This window comes from Thunnus albacares, chromosome 15 (assembly GCF_914725855.1).
Source record: "Thunnus albacares chromosome 15, fThuAlb1.1, whole genome shotgun sequence".
Classification (NCBI taxonomy): domain Eukaryota; kingdom Metazoa; phylum Chordata; class Actinopteri; order Scombriformes; family Scombridae; genus Thunnus; species Thunnus albacares.
In genome coordinates, this window is record NC_058120.1 from 28985726 (window position 1) to 29012457 (window position 26732).

General features: G+C 39.9%; 1 protein-coding gene across 2 annotated transcripts in view; it reads right to left on the reverse strand.

Moving 5' to 3' along the window:
• The window catches only part of akap6 (A kinase (PRKA) anchor protein 6), a 243609-nt gene that overhangs the window by 133411 nt on the left and 83466 nt on the right, over positions 1 to 26732 (reverse strand). For both annotated transcript variants that reach the window (XM_044373900.1, XM_044373901.1), the window contains 3 exons: positions 20786 to 20908; positions 4025 to 4121; positions 1499 to 1701 (listed from right to left, as the gene is read on the reverse strand). In XM_044373900.1, coding sequence (XP_044229835.1) covers positions 1499 to 1701; positions 4025 to 4121; positions 20786 to 20908 — 423 coding nt within the window. The remainder of the gene's footprint in view (positions 1 to 1498; positions 1702 to 4024; positions 4122 to 20785; positions 20909 to 26732) is intronic.

A 26732-nucleotide genomic window follows, 5' to 3' on the forward strand; every position in this document is an offset into this window, starting at 1 on the left:
CAAGAAAATAAGAAGGAGAGAATGAAGGTGTAAATATATGATGAAAGTAAGCACAAAAAACAACTAATAATGAAAAACATATGTGAAGAAAGTAAAGGATCTGCTGTTGTAAAGTGCAGAAAAAAATGGGTCTTAATATATCAGGACCATTGAGATTCTATCTGACTCATAGATTGTATATAAAGATGGACGTAGCGAGGTGTGACGTCACCCGTTGGTTTGCATTGGAGACAGTTTGAAGCCCAGAGTCGTAGCTTATGGTCGGCGCCATCTTTTCTGTTTGGAGTCAGAACTTTCCAAACCAGAGTGCGAAACACGCCCCGCTAACTCAGACCCAAGCTAACGCTAGCTTACTGGGAGCTCCGAGAGCTGCACACTTGGGTCAACGTTAGCTTGGGTCCGAGTTAGCGTGTTTCCAGAGCATGAAAGGCAACACCCCGCTAACTCGGACCCAAGCTAACGTTAGCTTATTGGGAACTCTAAGCACTGCACACTTGGGTTAACGTTAGCTTGGGTCTGAGCTAGTGTGTTTCCAGAGCATGAAAGGCAACGCCCCACTAACTCGGACCCAAGCTAACGTTAGCTTACTGGGAACTCTGAGCGCTGCACACTTGGGTTAACGTTAGCTACTTTAGCTAAACTGTGCTAACAGGGCAGGTGTCTTTATCAAGTAACATTAAACTTAGTGAAATATTGAGACAATAGTCAAGTTAAGTTAATCAACTCGTACACGCAGGCTTTTCTTCTTCACGTTTATCTACTCCTGTTTGGATCTTAAAAGGTTGGGTTGACATTAATATGTGTCAGTTACATTCTTTGACTGAAAGTCATCTGGTTGTGGAGAAGATTACTTTTTCAGTAAAAAAAAATATATATATATTTAATAATAGAGGAGACATTTGTAATAAGGAGCATTCAACAAAGAAAAAGTGTAAAAGGAACAAAGTAATAAAGAAAAAAGAGACAAAAGATGAGTGACAAAAGAGAAATGTTTTAAAATCAGTTGTTTTTTTTTTCTTTGAGAAGACAAGCAGAGAGACAAACAAGGCCGGGGATGACTCATGGAAAATTTTAAACACACACACACACAGCAACAACAGCAGCGACGAGATGAGGTGAATGGCAGGACTGTCGCAATGAGAGAGAGAGAGGGAAAGAGAAAGGGAGATTACACCTAATTAACCAAGTCCAGCCAATTAACCGGCAGCCAATGAGAGCTGAGAAACACACCGGGATGTTAATTAGCGGCCGATACATAACAATACAGAGAGAATTTACAAAGGACTATGGGTAAGTGTGTGTGATTGATTTGAGTGTGAGCTTGTGTGTGTGTGAGAGAAAGAGAGAAAGAGAGAGAGAGGGGGATAGCAGGGATCAACCAGAGAGGAAATGGAAGGATAAGAACCAAAGAATAAAAAACAAACAAAAAACAGATGAAAAGAATAACAGAGAGATTCGAAGCTAAACAGAAAATAAAAACCACCACCAGTTTTTTTACCTTGAGGCCATCCGCCGGGCACAGAGCCTGCCGATTGGCCGACGGGTCCCCCGAGGCTGTGAAGGGCTCGTGCGATTGGGCGGTGTAGAAGAGGCGGGCCTGGATGCAGTGAAGGGCGCGGAGCATCCAGCCATGTTGGCGCCGAATCTGCCGCTGGAGCTGATCCCATTGGCTGGAAACCATATGGAGGATATCCTTCAGAGCTGGAGGGCGAGAGACCAACGGATAATCAGGAAGAGTGAGAGAGAGGGAGGGAGGGTGGACGGAGAAAGTGAAGAGAGAGAGAGAGAGGAGGAAAGAAAGAGGAGATACTGAATGAGACAGAAAAAGGGGAGAAAATGATAGAAACTACCTGAGCGTCGGTTTCAGGTGAGCTTTTCTAATGTCCCTAAAAGTAAAAGTGGTGCAGTGAAGTGGAAAAGTTAGGTCTTAAGGTTTTTATTACACTTCTCTCCCACATTTAGCTTAAAGGGGACCTCTGATGCTTTTCCTTATTTTCAGTCATATAATGTTACAATGTCAGATGTTCATATTAAGTGGTCATTATGTGGATAAAATGTCAAATAATGAGGTAAAAGTATGTAGAAATAATCCCCGTGAGCTAAAAGCAGCTCTGAACGCTCAGTTTCCAACAGTTTTTTCTATTTTCCGAGTTGACATCGGATTGTGACGATTTCTTTACATGATCATCTGCTGTCAGTTCACTGCTCCGCTAACGTTACGGTGTTTTTCCATTATTTTGGGGGTAGTCACGCCGAGCTATAACTCGAGTCGATCTGGCACGCTGTGACTGTTTTTCCATTACACAGCAGGGCAAAGTAAAATAAGTAGTTAACCTGTTGGAGGTGTGCTGGTTGTGTGCAGCTCTTCATCAAACATCATCATCACTGTTGCCGTTTCTGCTTATGCTATTATTCCTCCCTGAATTATTTCTAACTGATCCGCTAAATAAACAGCTTGAATATATCTCCAGGTGTTGTTGTGTCAACCGGTTTTTGGCGCCGCTAACAAAACTCAGCTAATTCAGGAACGCGTTTTATTTCATGTAAAATCTTCACAATAAAAGTCTCCTGTTATTGAGTCGTTTAAAAGCTTTTAATATGAAGCAGTAAAGCAGGAAATGTTGGGTTTACATCAGCGGTAACTTAACACGACTCTGATACGGCTGCCCCTTTGGCAGGCTTCCGGAAAGCTGGCCAATCAGAACAGAGTGGGCTCATCGGGAGGCGGGCCTTAAAGAGGCCTGTTAGAGACAGAGGCTGAACTGAGGGGCTGCATAATGAGCCAGTATAAGGAGTTTTATGACCAGTGAATCATGCAAAGCTACTCTAGTGGAGTCCAAAAATAAAAAATATAGAGCTGGAAATGAGCATAATAGATCCCCTTCAGTGAATGTTTGTCTTTTATCGCTGTCAGCTATACAACAACAATTTGGGATTTGGGATTCGGGAAGTTTTTCCCCAACTTCAAGTTCCCATCTCAAAGTTTTCTTTTATTGTTATCCTCAATAATCCTCAACATAGAAACACAGGTATTTCTACAGTACAGGTTTTTGTTTTTGTCATCAATTTTAATGATTTCAACTATGTTTCTTTCTGTGACTTCAGTAATGGAGAAGAAAAGAAGCAGAAGTCAAATCAGAGTCGTAGCAAATTCAGAACATTTTATTCTTAATATTGAGGGGAAAGAAACACCACACTTGGCGTGCACTGTTGGTCTACTGATTAAGACAAATGCCACATGACTACAATGTCTGCAGTTTGAATCCAGAGATGGACCAATCTCTCTCTCTCTCCCCCTTCATTTCCTGCCCCCCAAAAATATGTATATCAAAAAAAAAACAAACACTGCCATTGAGAGAAAATTCTGTGATAATAAAACTGCCATACAGAAATTACATACATAAGTCATTAAATGTGGTTTTTTTTCAGATCTGATTAACTAGAACTTATGTTTGCATGAATATTCGCGAAGGATATAAAGTTGACAATTTTCAGGGACGCAAATCCAAGCAGTAGTGAATTCAAAGCGCTTCATCGTTAAAGTCGTAAACAAAATGTCATATTTGCTATAAAAACAAAAAAAAAAGACAGAAACATAATTTTGTCAACTTAATAAGCAACAAAAATTCCAAAATCCAAGCAAAGTACCAACATCCAGATGTCTGAAAACAATATCTCTCTCTCTCTCTCTCTTTCATTCCTGTCTCTCTCTTTTCTCTCCCTCACGCTCTCTGGCTGCAAAGATTTGTGAAAATATAAAATTATATTGAATGTTTCTTTCCCTGCCAGCCGGTTTCTGCCCGCTGGCTTTTCTTTCTGCTTTTCTATCACTCTCTCTCCATCTCTTTCTTTGTCTTTATCTTTCTCTCCGTCTCTCTTTCGGCTACATTCATATGAATTCTCCTCTCTGAAGGTCACTCTGTTAATCCAAATATTAATAATGAATGGAACAGAGTTGGGCCTCGGTTATGGCCACCTGTGTGTGTGTATGTGTGTGTGTGTGTGTGTGTGTGTGTGCATATACCTGATTGGTGGGAGGTGATGACGGTGAGCAGCACTCTGCCTTCCTCCATTATATTCTCCTTCAGAGCACTGTGACCGTCCACGTTTAGCTTGAAACTCTGAAACAGACAGAAAAACATATAAAGATCATCGATACTATTCACTTAAAGTCAAGTTTATTATAACTTATTAAGTCTTATTTAGTTTACAAGAGCAAAACGAATGGCGGCGTAAAACAGGTGTCACATAAAAACAGACAACATCCATTTATGACACAACAACACAGAAAAAAAAACTCTTTAAAACTATTTAAAGCTAATATTTTTTCAGTGTTATGCTACATTTCTGATATGACGGCAGGGTTTTCAGACGAAGTTTATCTCAAACAGTTTTACAAACCCACAGTGCGAAAATGTTCTGTCATTGTTATGTTATGAGTTGAAATAGTGACACCTAGTGGCTTTTAATGGGTACCACTAATGCCGCCTATCTGCTCCTTTAAATAAAACAGGAAAGTAGTTTTAACCAAAAAGTGGTGTCTTATGTCTTTGGTTTGGTTTTGTGTTTATTCATTATGTATAAGTGTTTCGGTCAAGATGGCACATGTGTTAGCTTTGTAAGTGAGATATTTATCTGGCTATGTTTTAAAGACAGATGTAAATGAAGCTATTTTTGGTTGGTCTTATTGTCATTTATTCTTATTTGTGAACGTTTATATTTAAATTACAATTACACATCTTTTAACTGTATTTTTGTTTTCTTTATAGTTTCACTCTTTTTTTCTTGTCAATAGACCCGTTGGCAACATAACTGTCTCCAGAGTCCTGATGAGGGAAAGGCGTTTGGCCGCCTGTCAACATATACACGCCATGTGTACTGAGGACAAGCCAGTTAATATCTGAGATATGTGAACAATCTGTCTGACTCGCAGTCAGACGATCAGACAGATCTGGAATAAACTCATTTGGAAGAGGAAGCGAAGATGAACAATAAGCATAATAAACATCCATCACAGTTTACAGACAAACTTCCTGTTTAAACTTTGATCTTCTGTATTTACTGTAGTCATGTGAACACAGTTGGGATTATTATAGTGCAGCTATTATATTATGTTATTTTCTTGATTAATCAATTAGTTGTTTGGTCTATAAAATGTCTGAAAATGGTGAAAAATGACCAAGGTGACATCCTCATATGTCTTGTTTTGTTCTGACCAACAGTCAACAACCCAAAGATATTCAGTTAATTCATATCAGGTGTGCTCACTTTAAGTTCTGCCTGCAAATAAAGTGTTTTACATTATCCAAATAATCTGTCTGATCGTGTTTCTTGACTGTCTTCCCAGAAACTCAGCTCTTACTTTAATATCATATTACTGATAGAAATAAATAAGATCCTAGTTGTAATAAAATAAAATTATATCATAAGAAGAGATCTGAGTCAGGTTGTCTTTAAAAAAAAAAAAAAAAAAAAACGATTCAAAAGGAAAATTCAACTTCATTAGATGTGAAAGTAGTTTTTACTCTCTGCTTAGATCTCTCTGTAGACCGGAGGGGTCGAGTGAAATGAAGAAAGACGAAATACATAATGGTTGTAATGTAAACAGGAAAGAGGAAAAGAGAAAAAGTAGAAAAGAAGAAAAAAAATAGATAGACAGATGTATGAATGGATGATAAATGGATGGATGGATGGATGGATGGATGGATGGAGGCACAGAGCCGCCTCGGGCAGTGTTGGAAAACACTCCAGTCAGATCTCTGAACACCATTACAGCCTTTTCTGATCTAATGTGAGTGTGTGTGTGTGTGTGTGTGTGTGTGTGTGTGTGTGTGTGTGTGTGTGTGTGTAAGCCTCAAGGTGCTCAAGCCTCAAGTCTTAACCACTTCTGACATCCTGCTGTGCTGCAATGGGAATTGCTTCACACACATATTCACACATACACACCCCCCGAAGCTGTCAAGACTACGCTGCGTGTGTGTGAGTGTCAGTGATGCTCATTTATTCATACTCACTTACACGTAGCAACAATTGTGCACATGTGGAGTTAAGCAATATAACATTAACCGAAAATACATGTAACTGACATCAACTTGAAGGAGATCAGGAAGAAAAAAACATGAGAGATATTACGTCGAAGTCTTGAGAGACAAAAGGAAAAGTGAGGAAGGTCTTTTAATTTTATGTTTCTACCTAAACTTAACTACCATTAACAAACATTGTGGTGATTTTTTTTATCTGACAAAAGAAGATATTACAAAATAGAGGGAGTATATGATTAAAAATAAAAAAAAAATTCTAGTTTTTTTTAAAAAATAAAAGCATCCAGCAGTCAGAGTACAGCTCTGGTTCAACTCTGAGACAGTCCTCCGTCTGTGGTGAGGGATAAACATCAGTCAACACATGACAAGGTCAGACCTCCACACCACCAATATTTATGGAGCAGTTTACACATGGTGGAGACGGATAGGACAAAGTATTTTCACCCCTCAAACACACACACACACACACACACACACACACACAGAGAGTCGTGTTTCCATCACTTCAGAGGACATTACATTGACTTACATTCATTTCCTGGAGACTTATCCTAACCGTAACCATAACCACTACTTGCCTAACCCTACCCTAACCTTAATATAACCCTAAACTAACATTAACTCTCACCATAAAGTTAATGATTTACGTTAAGGGGACTTGCTATTTGTCCCTATAAGGGAGTCAGGGAGGCGAGTCCCCGCAACGTAAGGAATACCTGGCACGCACACACACACACACACACACACCTACTGAGGGTCTGCAGCCGGAGGACAAAAATTTGATCTACTGTCATTATCAGTTAATCTATCATGTGTCATATGTTATTTATTTTTCTTTCATAAATTATTTGATTCATGTTCAAAATGTCAAAAACAGTAAAAACAGCCCATCGCAACGTCTCCATGGTCCACGGTGACGTCTTCAAATGTCTCGTTTTATCCGACCAACAGTTCAAAACCTAACAATATTCAATGTAATTAAAGAAAAAAGAAAAAAAAAAAAGTAGTAAATCTTCACATTTAATCAGTTGGAAAAATTAGTAATTAGTATTAATTTTCTGTCAATCCAATAGTCAAATAACAGACTAGGTGTTTCAGCATTACACAGTATGTTTAATTGTACAGAGCTCCACTGACACAGGAGGATGGTGACATTAATAAAATGATCAAGTGATTGATCCGGGCATCTTCTAAATTCACACGTCAAATGTAAATTTTTTTTTAAATATCCAGATGTACGTGTTGGTTGGTCATGTGAGTTACAGTTGAGTTATGTACAGTAGAAGTGGTCAGAAAGTGTTTTAAGAATGTGACAGTCTGTTGTATCACAGAGATGGTTTTAAAGACACTGATACAGATGCTTTTTAGCAACATGTACACGCAGACAACCACCACGTCGCATTAATTTCTGAGCGACTTATCCGTGATGCAGCATGCGAACGTGTAGCAAAAGCAAGTATATCAGTGGCTTAAAATGATCAATGCAACTTTTGTCCAAACACTGTAGGTGTTTCATGCCAAACGTTTCTCCTCGGTACAATGTGAAGGTGAAAATGTGAAACTTTAACATCAAAACTTTTTTTTTTAAAAAGTAACATCAAGGTTGTGCGATTGCTGTCTTTTGCACTTTGCAAATATTTAACTGAGCAGCAAAAAATGCGATTATCTGAACATTTCTAAAGTAACCAATTAAAATGTTTGACTTTGGTGCCCCTAGTGGTAGTTTCAGAAAAGACGCTGTGGCTTTAAGTATCTCTTTATTCATATTGTGTATTAATGAGATGATATTATCATTATCAACAATATTCATCAGGTTTGATTCTAATTAGATCCACCTTTTGTTTTCTCCTATTGAATTTATAAAAGCCCTGTACCAATACTGTGGCCAAAATTCCTTGATGTGATGCTTTCAGTGAAGCACAGCTGCGGCCAGTCTGGGTGAAATTAAAGTCAGCTATAAAGTCAACTGTAAGAATCTGAAAAAAATCCTGCCATGCTGCATCAATATGTGTTGGTTTTTTAAGGATGACAAAACGTAGCAAAGCTCGGTGCCTGCAGCAGATTAAACAGCACCATAAGAGAGGACACAACAAAGTCAGCCTTTAATGGTAGGTGCCAATGGTTTAAAGCTGTTTCTTTATGTGACAATGACATAAGATGTTTTTTTTTTGTTGGGCTTTTAATGAGAAGATCAGAAAACACTTTTGGTTTAACAAAGTATATAGTTTGTTAAATTATATGAACAGTTTTACAAAAAAAAGTTGCTTATATTGAGCTCAGCAGGGAATTTACCCCTCGACCCTGGCAGCGTCGGTGCCTTGCTCTACCCGCTGAGCTACACTGGTCCAGTTCTTCCTCTTAAATAAAAACCTCACATCTCCCAACAGTCGGCTATAAAGGATGCGAGCAGATAGTGGTGACACTGTCCCTTACATATTCCATTTCACAGATAAAGACTAAAATATCACTTTGAAAAACCAAACCATCGGGCTATATCTCCTCACAACGCACCCAAAACACATTCATATATCAATATTATCCAAATAAAACATGACTGTCTGCATTCTGCAATCATTACCGCCCCTGCAAACGTCGTAAATTACTCCAAATCTCACGGCTGATTGAGTAATTTTACAGACTCGGCGGCCACTCTGCCCCACATAATTTCCAGATAAGCTGGTGAAATACCTCACAGCTAATAAACATAAAGTACATCTATCAGTGCTACAGAAAACACAGTGTGACTGTCTGCGTATCTGGGATAGGGCCGGCTGTAAGGAATGAATTAGGTTGTGCAGATTAACCAGGCTATCGGAGAGCGATCGTATTTCAGTGCCTTATTCCACAAGCGATTCAGCTCCATTTCCTGCGTTTAATATATGGAGAGCATAGAATCGATAAGAGTAGAACAGCCAGCCATCAATCACACGATGATAAGGCATGCAGAGCAGCTCTGCTTTTATGCACGTCAGACAGCGGGCGGTAATAAGAGGCTGTGTGTATGTATTTATGTGTGTGTGTGAGAGAGAGAGAGAGAGAGAGGGAAAGAGGGAGAATGAGAGGAAAAAACAGAGAAGAAAGCAGAGACAGTCAGTGTGTGTGTGACAGAGAGAAAAGACAGAAAGCAGCCAGGAGAAAGACAGTTGTGTGTGTGTGTGTTCACCTGCTTGTACTGGTGAACAGAGGAAAAAAACTACAGAAGGTTGTGATTACAAAAAACGCCTAGAAGAGAGTTTCAATTTTTTCCAGTAAAAGACCCATTAGCTGTGACAAATTTCATGGGCAGCATCCCTCAAAGAGTTGCTTCCTATGAAAGTGTTTGTGAAAAGACTAAAGACTGAAGCTGCTTCTCCTCCCAAAAATGAGACAGATTAACCTTAAAGAGACCTGAGGTTCTCATCAACTCTGCTGGTTGTCATCAACTCATAAATGTCAAAAATCTCCAAGTTAATCAGGAGGAAGTTGCCCTGAAACATCTGGAAAAGTGTATTTATTCATGTGATAAACTAGAAGGAAGTAGTTTATGTTTTTCCCTTCAACAACACTAGCAGTGAACCAGTATAGTAACCACATGTTAACAGCACATCTATGTTTGGCTTTTTGTTAGTTTAGTCCGTGTGATGTGACTTATGATCACCCGACAAGTCCTTCAAATTAAAAACAAAATACTTCTGGTTATCATTTGTCAGTTCCTGCCAAACTAGGACAAATATCTGTTACATAATTTGGTTATGCAAAAAAACAACTTGGTTAAGACTGAGGGAAAATTATGGTTTGGGTTAAAATAACTTAATTAAGGCTACTGAACCTTTTGTCAACATGGTTCAAATAATTGCGGTCATGGTTTAAAAGAAACCAAAGTTTCTCCTTACATGGACTCTCTGCGGCTCTTTAATAACATGACATTACTTCCACTGTTGCCCCTGACAGAGAAGAAGTCATAATTCCTGCGGCTGCTGGAGGTTTTTTGTCAGTTGTAAAGTAAACACGGGTCATTTTCAGGCTTCTGCTGAAACGACTGATGCTGTCTCACACCTAGTGATTACAGTGTGTTCAGGTGATATTTGCCAACATTATTGGTTGAGAAATACTTCACAAGACTCAAAGCTCTGAGGAGACAGAGGCACAGCTATGAGTGTGCACCGACAGTAATGAAGTTTTTAAGGCAAAGCAGCATCAGACTGGCAGAGGAGTACTTACTGCAGTGACCAGAGCTGCAACGATCAGTCCATTAATCAATGAGTCCATCGAAAGTAAATTAATCTGCAACTATTTTGGTAATCGAATAATCATTTGTTCAAGCAAAAACAGCATCTTACTTTATTGTGAATTTAATATTTTGTTGTTTTTTTTTAGTTTAGGGCAGTGTGATGGACATTTTTCACTGTTTTCTGATGTTTTATAGATTAAATAATCTGCTGATTAGTCGATAATATGGAGATAATCATTAGTTGCAGCGCTAGTAGCCACATGCTAGCTTTTGTTGACAGAACCACTATGCTACAAACACTGTAATTAAGCAATTAACTTCCTGGCAAAATAAAATACCGCTTTCAGAAAGTTTGGAACATTATAGCATCTCTTAAGAATTCATCACAGTCACGTCTCCCCAACCCCAAATTAAACAAGTATCTGGTCATATTTCCAATAGATGCTTGAAACTTTTAATCATTATTTGCTCTCCTCTGGTCTTTTATTTAATAATACGTCTGCAGATTTAACTGTATCCAACACGACACTGCAGCTTCCTCCCACTGCACATTTTCTTTTAGTTTGGTAAGCAGTGCAGATGCTCACAAAGCTCTGCATAAGCATGTAAAAACACCGGTACAGATAATCTTGTAGGTTTTAAATGAAATCAAGCTTAATTGGTTCCACTCGTACCTTACAGAGAGAACTCAGACTGTTGTTGCTGATAGTTCTCAGTCAAGCCTTCTTACAATCAGAAATGGGGTGCCACAGGGGTCTATACTCGGTCCGTTGTCTTTTACATTATACATAAATAACATAATTCTTCCTACTCAATACTTCAATGTCCGTTTTTTTGCAGACGATGCAATTTTATATGCCTCAGGCCTGACTCGTCTTCAGTCTGCCTTTGATGCTTTCTAATTATCACTCCTTAATCACAGACTAGTCTTAAATGCAAAAAAAAGACCGAGTACAAGGTGTTCTCCACCTCCACCAGTGACTCCGACTATCCTGCCATTAATATTATAAATGGCACCCATATTACAACTAACCCAAAAATTAATAATCAAAATAAGCTTCTTGTATTCCCCTTGGAGATTTTAAAGCTTTATTATCTGATGGTTTTTTTTTATGGTTCTTGAAACTGTTTTTATTAATTCCTTGTTTATTGTGTAGTTGTGTTGTTTCTGTCTGCTGATTGTGTTTGTGTCTTATGAATGTTTCTTGTTCTCTCTGAAAAGAGATCTTAATCTCAATGAGGCTGCCTGATTTAATAACGATTAAACAAATAAAAAATAAAAATACAAAAATCCTTTATCGGCCGAGTTCTAAAAAATATTTTAAAAGCAACCTCCAGGGGCTCATTTTAAAAACATTAAAAAACTTGTTACTTTTAGAAAATACCCACTCATGAGACAAAAACACTGTAAACATGACCACACTTGAAGGAATTTAAATTTTTCAAACAGTTTTTTTTCATACATAAAAGTGTATTTTGCCAGATATGGTAGTTAAGGAGGCCGATGAGAGAGTCTAATCTACATAACTACATCACCGGTGTCCTTGCTTCAGTCCTGCTTTAAAAGTCAAACTGTTAAATAGTGAAGGTAGCAGGTGGATTTTAGGATTTCTCAGCTGCTGTGGCTGGTGGCCTAAAAGGTTATAACTCCCTGCTCTGATTAACATAGCTGCACAGTGGGCTGAAGAGACGAGGTGCTTCAAAGCCTGGGTGATCAGATTACCTGTTAGCATTAGCATATTAGCCCGGAGCACGGGGTAGGACGGCCTCAGAAGCCTACCAGATATCATTTAGCTTTTAGCATTAGCATATTAGCGAGGCGCTAAGAGGTGGGTGTGCAGCGCTGATACTCAGATGACATTGAGGTTTGACATTGAGATCCGTGCGTTGAGGCTGCACTGATCAGAGGCGTATACACACACACACACACACACACACACACACATAAACACAGCAGACAGGCTCGGGTTGATGAGACATGATCTGATCAAAGAGTCTTTGTAATAATGATGATCAAATTGTCTCCATTCAGACAGAGCCTGAGAGAAACTATAGCGTTACGGCTGTATTCCCTGGGGTTTATGTGTGTGTGTGTATATGTATGTGTGTGTGTGTGTGTGTGTGTGTGTTTCTTTACCCAACCCTCCTCTCTCTGTTGCTTTCTCTCCCTTCTCTCTCTTTTTTTTTCCTGCACACAGCTTTTATATTAAGCAATAAAGCACAAAGTAATTCTCTCTCTCTCTCTCTCCTTTCCCCCTCTTTCCTTTCCTCTTCCCTCCTCTTCTCCTCCCCTCTTGTGTTTCCTGTCTCTCTCTCTCTCTCACTCAGCTTCCCTCTCTTCCTGTCCTCCCTCAACCGACTTCATCTCTCATTTCCTCTCCCTCCCTCTCATCACCCTTTATCCCTTTCTCTTCTGTCCCGTCCTTATTCACATCACTCCTCCCCTTCTGACTTTGTCTCTCTCCTCACCCCTTGAATCTCCTCCAACTCTCTCTTCCCTTCTTCTCCTCCTTATTCCTTCCATCTCTTACTTCATGTTTCTATTTCACCTCCTCTTTTTTTTTCCTCTCTGCCAACATCTTTCTCGGTTCGCCTCATCTCACTTTTTTCTTCCTCTTCTTTCTCTTTCTTCTCTTCCCTCATGCTTCTTCCTCCTTTTCATCATTTCCATCATCCTCTCTTTCTCTCCCCCCTTACTCCCTTTCTCCCCTCCTTTTCTTCCTCCCTCATTTTTTCCTCTTCATCTCCGTTTACATCCACAATAAGCCGGCTAAATTTGAAGTTGATCTTTTTTTTTTCTCTCTCCGTTCTGGCCTCGCACCCACACAAACACGGCTCAGCGATAACACGTCGCAAACTGGATGAATCTGAAAACAAGTGCGAACAAGGAAAAAAAATGTTGATTTTGGAAAAAAAACATAGCATACATAAGCCTGGTCGGGGGATTGTGTAGCAGTAAAGTTAAGAAAACATCTCTGTGATCGCTCGTTTTAAAATTCCAATACAGAACAGCTGATGTATGTTGTCATTAAACTGAATATTTGTAAAATGCAAATAAAAACAAACTATATTATGATTTTGGCTGCATTAAAAGAATATATAAATATATATATATATATATAGAACAGAGGTTGAGACTGCTGATTAGATCTCAGCTGTGACGGACAGTTCTGTCACAGCTAAAGAGGATGAAGAAGAAGATATTTAGTCTTCCTGTCGGTCACATATTTGTATTGATGGAGATGTTTATGAAACCTGAAATGCTGCTGTGAAAATCTGCACACGTATAATCTGCACTATCAGATTCACCAGCTGTTTTCAGACAGCGAGCGGTTGTCGCTGCCGCCGCCTCTGTTGTTTTTCAGTGTAAACACAACAGCCGCCGCGCCGCTGTCATGACAACCGACAACCCCGTCTCCTTTACGTTCATACAAAATTACATTCATATACATCTAAACTGTTTTCCTAATTATGTTGCACTGACGAACGTAATCGCTGCCTGGATTATGTTACGCGTAAAGTTTTTTTTTGAATGAATGAAGCTAAGCTCTGACCCTCACTGCTGACTTTTTGCTGTGTTAAACCAAGACTATGATCTTTCTCTAAGCTGAACTAAGTGCTGCCAGAGTCTAAACACAGATATTTTTACTACATTGGATGTTCATGTTCAGTATCAACATGTTTGCAACTTGCCAAATACGTTAATTAACAACTTTTTCTCATCATGTTGAAAGAAAACATCATCACGCTTCCTTGCAAAACGTTTTTGCTGTTGCAGTTTAGTCGTGTATGAACGTCGTTTCTAGGAGACGGGGTCGCTCGTCGGAGATCACGATGGTTCAACTTTTCCCCAACTCGATGCCACGACTTGCTGTGTCACCATGGCGACCACCAGCAGAGAACAGGCAGATCAAGAAAAAAAAAACGGTTTTTGAGCGACATGAGCTTTAAAAGTTGAAACAATAAACAACATATATGATGCTAGTTAGCGTCCTCTATTGTAAGTCACAACAGGCTTTACTGTCTGTAGCGGCGTGATGAGGTTGTACTGGCGGACGGCAGCAGACTGTGGTTTAGCCTACGGGCTGGTAGGATGGGAGGTAGCCATCGATGTTGCCGTGCGGAGGCGTCGACGGCGACCGCTCGCTATCTGAAAAGCGCCATAAATGTGTGTTCAGACGGTCGAATTTAAAAAATATGTCAACAAGCAAAAAAAATTTGCTTTCTGAATCTGCTTCATAGACGTACAGAGACAAGAGCAACAAAAAAAAAAAGGAAAGAGAGTCTGGTGGGAAATAAGAGAAACGAGTAGAGTTTGACAGTCAGCATGTCTGTGGCTAGCTATCTCACAGCTAACAGCCGTACAGTCGGTACAGACATAAACGGTCCAGCAGTTAAAAAAATTTTTACTTCACTTTCTGTCTGAAGACACCTTTAGACCTCTCTGCCTGCCTCTCACACCTCTTTATCTCTGCTCCTCTCTCTCTCTCTCTCTCTCTCTCTCTCTCTCTCTCTCTCTCCTCCTCATGTTGCCACCAGTAGTGTGTTGCTGCTGGTAATGGGATTCAAAGGCCTGGATCGCTCATCAGACCCAATCAATAGGCCTTTCATTGGCCGCCATCTCTCAGCGCGTTACAAAGAGCAGCCTGTGTGTGTGTGTGTGTGTTTGTGTATGAGTGTGTGTGTGTGTGTGTGTGTGTTAGCGTCCTCTCGCCTCACTGATCTCCCCGGGGTTCCGGAAAGACCTGTGCTTATTCGCTCCACGCGCTCTAAAACACACATATATATATACACGCACACATAAACACACGCACACACATGCACACACACATGCACGCACGCCAGCTGGACCAAATATTCAATTGGGAGAGAGCGGCTCCACTCTCCACCCACTGCTGCCCCGGAGCTGTGTGTGTGTGTGTGTGTGTGTGTGTTTGTGTGTCAGAGAAAGTAATATACAGAAAGAGAGTAAGAAAGTGTGTGTGTGTGTGTGTGACAGAGAGAGAAATAGAAAAACAAAGAGAGAGACACAAAAGGAAAAGAGAAGAAAAAGAGATGAGAGAAAGACTGAAACAACCTTCTACAACTATTTAGCATAACTAAAGGCTGATTAATGGATAATGATTCTATGTTTTCTTATTACCGATGAACTCATCCACTAACAAGTAAAGACTGATATATCTTATTCCTCCACTGTTGTCCAAAAACTACACACACACACACACACACACACACACACACACACACACACACACACACACACACACCGCCCTGCTGCCATAAATACTCACTAAAGCACCAACAAATGCAATGAAACTTGCTGTTTTTATGAAATGACTGAGCCTTATTTAAAAAAAAAAAAAGGAAATCTTATATTTGATGAGGAAATATAAATGTGTTTATGAGGCAGAGAGTCACAGAGTAGTGAAGTCAGATTCCTCGTCGTCCACCTGGTACAAACATGCGATCTCTTATCTGGATAATGACATCTGAATCTGGAATCCTTATAAAACGCTCCTCTCGCTATCTTGATTCCACCCACACTCTCATATCAATATGTGAATTAAGTGAGCGGGCTTGTCAACAAACAGGCGTCTGAGGTCGAGGGAATGCGATGTGAGATACCGTGAGGTGCCGCTACGACGTGGAAATGTTGACAGACAGACAGTTGAAGGCAAACGTTTCCTGCATGTTTGTTAACTAGACTGACGGTATTTACACTGTACAACGTTGATTAGAGACAGCGGAGAGGCATGTTAGCTTGGCTACTCCTCCTTTTCTTTTCTTTGCAGAGGATAATGCACATGTCCAGCTCTATATTTATATTCTGGGGCTCTACTGGAATAAAAACTCCTTGTTTATCTTCTACTGGTCCTTTATGCAGCCCCTCAGTTCAGCCTCTGTCTGAAACAGGCCGTTTTAGCTCCTGTCTCTTTAAGGCCCCGCCCTCCTGATGAGCCCACTCTGTTCTGATTGGTCAGCTTCAGGAAGCTTCCTCCGGCTCTGGAGGCTACGTAAACAAACTATAGTAGCAGGATTTCACTTCTTTTTCTCCTTTACTCCAAATGTCAACTTCTCAAATCCATCCGTACATGTTGGAGCTGAACAACACATGGAAACACCTTAGCAACCACCTTAGCAACAACCTTAGCAAGGTTCTGATTCACTTCTTTTTCTTCTTGTTGTTTACTTGAAATATGAGAGTGGACAACGTGAACAACACGTGGAAAAACTTGAGTGACAACCTTAGCATCAAATGCTACAGAACAGACGGACGTTTATGAGCATGTGCAACAAGCCGTCAGCTTGTCTGAAAGGTCAAAGCCCTGACTTTTGACTCGCAGGAAGCATTTTTACATACGTTCAACTCAAGTTTTAGAACTTTGACCATGTTTAGCATAGATATGCAACATCACAACAGTATATAAATATGATAAAATCACAAAAAAGCATAATATATATATATATATATACATATATATCCCCCTTTAAGATGCACAAAGAGATGGAGTTAGTTGACCTTTCAGCTCGGCAGATATTTCTCATGATACTGTGGTCAAACTTTCACCTGACTGAGATCTGATCACATCCAGATCCGCTCCGACTGATCTGATCTGTGTTCATTTACACCTGATTCAACATGTGTGTGTCTTTTTCTATATACAGATAAGATATCCAGATACATGTTAATACCAGGCAGAAAGGACTGAGAGACAGACTGGCAGATGTTTTATAATATAGAATAATACCAGCCTTATTTATCATGTGACATGTGTTTGGGTATGTTAAGGCTACTAAAGCTTTGGTTAAGGTTAGAGAAAGATTGTGGTCATGGTCAAATGTTGAAATGTGTCACACTCCCTGGATCGAATGAAATCCACTCAGCATTTCAATTTCTTCCAAAACAGGTTCACCAAAGCAAATTAATAGGATATAAACTTTTTTTTTTTTTTTCTGTTTGCAAAGAGGAAAACACAAACAAATAAAAACACACACAAACACAGGAGAAAAGAGGAAAAACAGAGATAGATATAGAGACAGACAAAGAGCGAGAGAACCTGCAATAATCAACAAAACACATAATTATACACGCAAACACACACTAATAACTACAAAGTGCAAGTGTGACTATCGACACACACACACACACACACACACACACACACACACACAGAGAGTCGGTTAGCTAACACGCTATCAACAGTGTAGCAGTTCAAAGTCCTATTAGCGATGCTTTTTCATCCTCTTTTTGCTTTATTTAACGAGACGCGCCAATTAAGAGCCGGGGATTCTAATTGAAGCTAACCGCCGCTAACGTTAGCGCTGCTGGCACCCACAACAAAGTCGACACGTGTAAACAAACCAACAAACAAACACACAGCAAAAATAAATATCTAGATAAGACAACTCGGTGTGTGTGTGTGTGTGTGTGTGTGTGTGTGTGTGTGTGTGTGTGTGTGTGGGGATACGTGCGCATGATGCTGTTCTGCAGGGACGGATATTGAGATGCTGATTTGGAAATCTGTCTAGGAACATGCAAATGTATGCAAATAACACCTCTGTGTGTGTGTGTGTGTGTGTGTGTGTGTGTGTGGCTAAAACACATGCCTATTATTGTGCATGCACGTGTGTGTGTGTTTGTTCACTTACATGCAAATACAATCTGTTTGTTTGTGTGTGTGTGTGTGCGTGCGTGTGTGCATATTTTTACATTGATATGCAACGTGTGTGTGTGTGTGTGTGTGTGTGTTCATGTCTCGTTTCCTTGTACTCTTGAACGCATCTGCGATGAGTGCTGCTGTGTGTGTGTGTGTGTGTGTGTGTGTGTGTGTGTGTGAAGCCCATATGTTTGCCATAAAGAGTGTGAGTAATTGTCAAAATGCTTCTCATCTGTGTGTGTGTGTGTGTGTGTGTGTGTGTGTGTGTGTGTGTGTGTATACAGTACGGTGATGCTGCACTCACTGATCTATAGGCGCTCGGTTGTTTTAGAACATGTGTGTGTAAATTAGAGGAAGAGACGGAGAGATATTTGATTGTTTTTTTTGTACAAAAGAAGAAGAAGACAGAAGAAAAAAAAAAACAGGAAATAGAAGGAGAGCGAGAAAAGATCAGACGGTGAGAAAAACATGCAGATGAAAACAAACTGGAACAAAAAGAGAGAAAAGAGGATAAAAGCAGATTGTTATCCTGCTCTAACATGATCCCTCTGTGTTCACTACGACCTTTTTTAACTCCGACGTCTGACTCACAAGTAACATTTGAATGTTGTTCTACAGTTAAAGAGTTGAACTGACGGCTCAGTAGTTTCACAGGAATCCAATTTCCATTTTCAAAAAAAAATCCCAAATTTTATACTTTATAGATGCAGATTTTATATGATATTTACAGTCATATTAAAGTTTTATTACATACTAATTTGCAGCAGTCTGACGTACATACAGGAAAGGAGATTATGTATTTCAAATACAAGGAGACTCCTCATTACATAACATCACTACTGAGTATAAATGTTTACCTTTTGCCAGTTAGCATACAATAATAAGATAATAGAGGATAAGATATGAATTAAACCGAGCTTTTTCAAATTTCTCCAATTATGTTTTGTTTCCTGAGAAATCTCTGGAGCCGTTCCATGACATGTGTCCCTTATTTCTTCTTCATGAGGAGATCCTTCAGTCTCCTATTAGTTTCATTATTTCTATTTTTTCTTTTCTTGCGTATTTGCTACTGAAAAAAAAAAACAGATTTAAATGAAAGTCAAAGAGTTAAAAGCATCACCCTCAAAAATAATCAAGTGATCCTGAAGTGAACGCTGGTATTTTAAAAGTGAACTTTATTCTTAGGGGAAATGGTTCATTTGTATTTGTATGAAATGTTGACATATTTAGCAGCAGGTTAGCTACAGAACACAAACCTATTATCTTCTATTTCATACATGCAGAGCCCTCTAACATCCTTCGTCTCCTGTTAACTTACATCCAGGTCACTACTATTTCTCAATAAAACACTTTATAAACTCAGTGGCTTGTTTAGAGGTGAAGTTGATCTTCTTCTGCTACTTAAAGACTCTCTGTGGTCAAATCTCCACACGTGTGTCTCCTCCGAGGCTCAGGGCTGTCTGGCTGTACTATCACAAAGTGCTTCAGGACTAACTCCTGGACTTTTGAAAACCCTTTTGTGCACACCAGTCCACAATCCTGCAGACTTTTGCTGCAGGGAATTACCCACAATTCATAGTTAAATTAAGGTGGGGATAATAAGGTAAAGCCTGGAAGCGTCTGAGAAGGAAAACAACACAGATGGAGCTGCAGTTACAGTCTCTTACTAGCAGGAACTGTTGCTTAGGACCAACCCGACATTCAGTAATTACATCATCATACATGATCCTTTATTTTTACACTTACTGGGATAAACGGAGGGTTGATATCAGTGTGGCGGTTGTGATCAGCTGACAGACGTCTCACGTGTTATGTGTCCATACCGGCATGTTAACATCAACCACATCCGTGCATACGTTCAGAGTCGGAGGGTGTGTGAACCGTGCAGCCGAGCCCTGCGTGAAGCCAGTGCGGCTACGCTAACGCTAACGCTAGCTGTTGGATGGATCTGCTTTAAGACTTTCTGTTTCTACATGTGTTAAACAAAAAAAATGATTGAATTTTGGCCTCCATCACTTACATCGAAAGCACGTCTTTTAATATCCAGTATGAACAGGAGGAATTATTATCTCTCAGCGCTCATATGGACGCCCGACTGATGTTTTGAGACACACCGGAAAAACTGTGAACTCGTCCTTTAAAGGCAACTTTTACAGAACTGACAGCTGAGTAACGGAAGTAGAGTAACAGTTTAGTTTTGCTGCTGAGTAACATATTACAATGAGTAATGTGTAATCAGTGATTGATTACACTGAGAATGACGTCATAGTTTGGATATTTGGATCGAGGGTCAGATTTGTGTGAATATTGTGAAATCACTGTTGTGTCTTCTGCGCCGGCGTCCCGTTCGGTTCTCGTTTCTCTGACAGAACAGTTCAGCAGCCGTGTTGCTTTTAGCGGATGATCTGCAGAACTTCAATAATTACAGTTATTGAAGAGCAATTGTTGTTTTAAATGGAGCATCAACGTTCACATCGGTAGAAGCAGCACTTCAGTGAACACAGGTGAGCGTGTGTGTGTGTGTGTGTGTGGGGGGGGGGGGGGGGGGGGGAGTGGGCACATCCATATGCATGTATGCAAATAAGTGTTCATACAACCGTGTGTGTGTGTAACATGCATATAGATATGTACGTGTGCATAGCGCTCATGTACATTTATATTTAAAAGTATTCGACGGTGTGAGTTTGTGTGTGTGTGCTGTTTTTTTTTTTTTTTTTAGACCTTGAGAGAACATTTTGTCCACTTCTTTAAAGAGCTGTTTAACTATGAAGTGTTGGTTTTATGGTTCAAGCAAGAGTTGGATACAAATATATAAAAAAGGACAGAAGTGTGTGTGTGTGTGTGTGTGTGTGTGTGTGTGTGTGTGTGAGTCTCACCAGGTGTGTGTCCAGGTATACCCTCAGGCTGTCCAGCTCCTGTCTGGGCTGCGTCCAGTTCTCCGTGCTGTCCAGCGCCTCCTGCAGCCACGAGATGAACCCGTCCAACTGCTGCACGAAACACTGAGGGAGGGGCGGGGGGTGGGGGGGGGGTATGGGGGGGGGGACACAAGAGAGAGAGAGTCAGATGATTTAAATAATAACATGAATAAACACTGATCACTGATGTCCAGAGCCATCATGGAGTCACATCAAAACAACAACACCACCACCGCTGCTGCACACTCAAAAACACACCGCGGAGTACGAAGGGATGAGAGAAAAGAGAGGAGATGTGTAACAAGTAGGAGGATGAAAAGAACAAAAAAAAAAAAAAAACAGCAAAAACAGAGACGTCTCAACTGAGAATGAAAGAAACATAAGAAACACGAGTAAGAGAGGAAGAAACCGACAGGCGATGGCATGCAACAGGGAGAAAGAGAAATTAAAAGACAAAGCAACAGATTGGAAGGAGGAGAGGATGAAACGGAGGAGAGGGAGAGAGGGAGAGAGAGGGAGGAGGGGGAGGGGGGGGGGGGGGGGGACGGCGTTTCAGAGATGATTCCAGATGAATTAATTCAAGGACAGAAAGAGAACAAAAACAAGACCCGCAGGACGTAACAGGTAAACACACATTAGGATAAATACAGAAGAGAGAGAGAGAGAGAGAGAGAGAGAGAGAGAGAGATGGAGGCAGAGATACAGGGAGGAAAACGACTGAAAGATGGTGAAAAGTGGAAATAAAAAGACAAGAGAGAGAGAGAGGGAGAGAGCAGAGGTCAAAAGAAAGACAAGAGTCAGGGATGGGAAGTGTTTAAAAGAGATTCAATTTAAGAAAAGAAAGAGAAATAAAAAAAAGACAAAAGAGGAGAGGAAAAGAAAGACGGAGTGATGCAAATACAACACTGATGAGATCAGATGAGGAAAAGGGAGATAAAAAAAAAAAGGAAAGAGATAGAGAGCAAAAAAGAGGATGAAAACCGCCAAATTAAAGCTGAGAGAAACAAGAAGGAACGAGAGGAAGAGAGATTGATAAAGACAATAAAAGAGACAGTGAGTTGACGCTAGAATGATGGAGGAGGAGGAGGAGGAGGAGAGAGAGAGATAGAGCGGTATAAATGAGACTGGAGAGTTGAACATGTATGTCTCCATCACTGGCAGGTTGCCCTTCATGAAAGCAGACGGACGGAGAAGAAGAAGAAGAAGAAGAAGAGGAAGAAGAGAAGAAGAGAGCGCTCGTCGCTCGGTGGAGAGCTACTGCCATCTACTGGCTGAGAGGGGGATTTATGAAAGGATGAAGAGCAGAACATGAAAAAATCTCCACCTGAAATTTATTAATCTGGTTTTTTAAAAAAAGGGCTCATAAAAAACATCTTAAATCATATTTAGAGAACGACTTTTTGTTCTTTTAGGTGTAAAAATGTTGGAATTATCAGAAGAAGAGCAGCCGAGTCCAAAGAGAAAAGAGTATCTGATCCGGTATTGATTTCTCCCGTTAAATCCACTTCACTCCTGAAGAGGAGCAGAGGAGATGGGCTTAAAGGAGTTCAGTCATGAAGGAGAGACGGAGGTGAAGAAGAAGACCAAAGAGACAAAAATCAAGAGTTTAAACCTTGAGATGGAGGTGAAAGGAGGTTGAAACGCACAGTCAAGAGGAGACGACATGAAAGAGAGAAAAGTGTTTAAACCTCTTTTTTTAAAAAAAGACAAAAGAAAAAAGGAGGAAGATTAAAGGAGCGTTTGTGTCTGGACACAGACAGTCTGTTCAATTCCCTCCAGGAACAAACTGAAACTAACCAAACTGATGTTTCCTGCAAAGCACAAAAAAAAAATGTCGTGTCAAACTTGTAAAGTGACGAAAACACCTGCTGCAAACATCAGCTGCTTCAGGTCCAGCTGCTGAATAGAAAAACAAGGTGCAAGATCATTTATGAATGTTCCTTCTTAATTTAACACTACGAGCATATTTTCCAAAATGTCGATTCAAATATTCTAAATACTGATGTTCTTCTTCTTAACTTGAAGCAGGAAAACTCATCCCTGAATTAAAGCTGTGGTCAAAACATCCAACCGAGCTCATCATTTTACCAAATAAAACCATCGATCGGCTGCAAGAATTTGAACCAAAACTAGGAAAAAGGAACATTTTACACCAGAATCAGCACCGCGACCATCACACCGGCTACCTGTAACGCTGAGGATCGATTTTAAAACTCTTTTACTTGTTTTTAAAGCCTAAATAGATCAGATTGTTTGTCAGAATATGTTCCAAACTGTCTCGCTCAGGTCGATTAACGCCGGCAGGAACAAACTCCCTCCACATATTAGACAAAGAAACAGCTCAAAACTTATTTTTATGGTTTTGCTTTTAATTAACTTAAGCTTTTATTTGCCTTATCAGCTTATTTACTTCCTGTTTTATCTTTTTTTATCTCCTGATTTTACCTCTTTTTATCCGTATTCTGTAGTTTTTTATTGTTTATTGTGTTTATCTTTCTCCTTTCTTTTAATATTTTAAAGCACTTTGAGCTGCATTTTATGTTATGAAAGGTGCTATATAAATAAGGTTTATTATTATTATTATTATTATTAACAAGAGTCAACACTGTTTCTCGTTAAGTTTGTGACGAAGCAGTTCAGTCTCTCATCCGTGTTTGAGTCGACGTCGCACCAACACAATACTGAGTCAACATTGTTCTGACTCAGATTTAGTATTTTTTTTGTTCTACGTTTTGTTATTTATTCAAACTAAAGCTTGTTATAATCTGCTCTTCTCTTATTGAACCTACACGTCTCGCTCTGTCATCGATCGTTAATAACTTCTTCTGTGTCTTTTGAACGTCATCGTTTTATAAGAGAAACAAAACATATGTGACGGTTTTTAGCTGCAGCTTGTTGTAAGTGTGTAACACTGAGTCATAATAACAGATTTCTACTGTTTTATTTGAAGTGCATTTTCACGTTATCATCCATCTCAAGAAAGATAATGATCATATGATTATACAGTACGAGTCTGGTTTACAGCAGCCCCGCAACAAACCTGTATCCTAAAAATGACATTAATATATTTGAACCTGAATTTAAAACAGTAAATAAAAGTAAACAGTCACTCTATTCAGCAGCAGTAGATTCAATTCATCTTATAAACTTTCAGAAAATTGATTCTTTTCATGCAGTAACACTGAAAATTTTTTTTGTATTTTTGTGTGTACTCTGCAGAAATTCATAAATCACCATTTAAAAATTCTTCACAATCAATAACATTTATTGAAATCATATGTTTTTACATAAAACCGTAATATGATACGAATGTAAATGTTTGTTTTGGTCGTAAACAACTGAAGAAAGCTTCATTTAAGGATTAATCACTATTTATGAATGACTCATTTAAAGGTAAGAATACTGTAAGATTACTTTTCTTTGACTTCTTTACTCTTTTACACACATTTAGGCCCATTTTACTGATGGAAGCATGTTAATCTTGATGATATGAGTGTTTTAAAGAGAGTTTATATTAATATCATGTCATTAGTCTGTTGTATGAACATCTCGACGGACGGTGGGCTGATCTGTGGCGTTCAAATTTTTACATCTCTTGTATACATCAGTCGGAGCGGCGCTGCAGGCGGAGATTCTTCCACAGAGAGACGATGAACACGAGCACACAAAGGTCAACGCCGAGCTGCAACCTGAATTTTATGTAGTCTGGATACGATCCAGCTACAAAGAGCGAGCGAACGAGCGAGCAGCACAAACAGAGAGAGAGAGAGAGAGAGAGAGAGGAGAAAGTGATTTACATAAAACTGAGGACATACAGCAACGTGATGCTCTAAAAATTCATTCTTTCCAGTCAGACCTCAAACATCCCGTCTGAATAACAAGTGTAACTGTGACTGCAGATCATCAAGAAGACAATTCTAATATTTTATACATCGCGTGTTGTTTTCATATCTTTCACTGAGAGCTATCTAGAAAACTAATAGCAGAGTGAAGGAGGCTGAAGCGAGAAGGTAAATCTGATGGAAATTACTTGAGCTGCCACATGTGTGCATCCACGCTTACACCTCGCCTACAAATCGCTGTATCGAATCTGTCTGTGTGTGTGTGTGTGTGTGTGTGTGTGTGTGTGTGTATTCATATGGGAATAGGTGTGTCTGCTCGCCTGTAATAATAAAAATGTGTGTGTTTGTGCACACCATATATGCTTACATGGTGTCTGTGTGTGTGTGTGTGTGTGTGTGTGTGTGTGTGTGTGTGTGTGTGTGTGTGTGTGTGTGTGTGTGTGTGTTTGTGTGTGTGTGTGTTTGTGTGTGTGTGTGTGTGTGTGATGCAAACCTTGACCGATTGAGCGGCCGTATGTTAATTTCAACCGTGAGCGTTAAAAAAAAAAAAAAAAAAACATCGATACGATTCCGTCCATCTCTCCGCCGCTCGTTATGGAGGAGAGATGGAAATCAAAAGTATTGATGAGAGGAGTGGAGGTGAGGAAGAAAAAAAGTAGAGGAGGAAGAGAGGGGTAGTATGGGGGAGGGACAGGATGAGAGGAGAGGAAAGGAAAAGAAAAGGCTGAAAGGGTTTAAGGAAGGGAAAGAAGAAGGACAAAGGAAAGGAAAGAGGAGGAGAGGAAAGAGGAGGAGAGGAAAGGAAAGGAAAGGAAAGGAAAGAAGAGGAAGGGAAAGGAAAGGAAAGAAACTGAAAGGAAAGGAAAGGAAAGAAGAGAAGAGGAAGGGAAAGGAAAGGAAAGAGGAGGAAGGAAAGAAAGTGAAAGGTAAGGAAAGGAAAGGAAAGGAAAGAAGAGAAGAGGAAAGGAAAGGAAAGGAAAGGAAAGGAAAGGAAAGGAAAGATATTAGAAGTAAAGTGAGAAAAGGAAAGACAAGTGAATAAGAGGAAAAGAAAGGAAACGGAACAAAAGAAAACAAGAAAATGAGGAAAGGAAAGAATTGAACAACAAAGGAGAAATGTTTAGAGGAAAGGAAAGATATTAGAGGTAAAGGAAAGGAACAAAAGATGAGTGGAAAAAAACAAAAGAAAAGAGGTTAAAGAAGAGGAAAGACAGGGACAGAAGAAGGTGATACAGATGAAAAACAGATTAATAAGAAGAAACATGATGAAGGGAAGTGGCAGAGAGGAGAGGTTAAACATGAGAAGAGGTGAACAAGAGAAGAAGAAGAAGAAGAGGCGAGGAGAAGGACAGAGGAGGAAGAGGATGTAGGCGTGAGGAGCAGCAGCAGCAGCAGCAGAGGGAGGCAGCGTTGCTTTGGATATTGACCAGCATGCACTGGGCTGCTTACGGCTGCTTTGATGTCTCTAAACCAGTAAGGCTCCTGAGGGGCAGAGAGGCCTGCTGGGAGCTGAAACGCCTGATCTGATCCTCTGCCGCCTGGATAACTGCTCTGATATCTGCTTCATCTCTTCCTCCTGTGGTTCGGCTCTTCACCACTGGATAATTACTGCTCAGCTGACGGGGCTTTCTGAAGGACGCCGCTGATAGATTCGGACTGAAGCTCCCAACAGACGATGTTTGGCTTCGATGATTAATATGTTACAGGCAATAGGTGTGATTTTTAAATTTTTTTTTTAATGCATCCAGAGCAGCAAGACGACCACAACGTAGGGATATAAAAGGAAAGTTAGAATAGCTGCTGTTGCTAGAATTTTTATAATCTCTTTAAAATAAGACCCAGCCAGCATGAACAAATAAAAACATGTAACATATACTGAGAGAAAGTGAAATTATCATCACTTCAACGGCTCACATGGTAAATTCAGAATAATAATCCAGCTCTGTATTTATATTCTGGGACTTCTACTGGAATATCTTTGCGTGATTTCCAGTTAAAAACTCCTTATTTATCTTCTACTGGTCCTTCATGCAGCCCCTTCAGGTTGAAGTTGAAGTGTGTTAAGT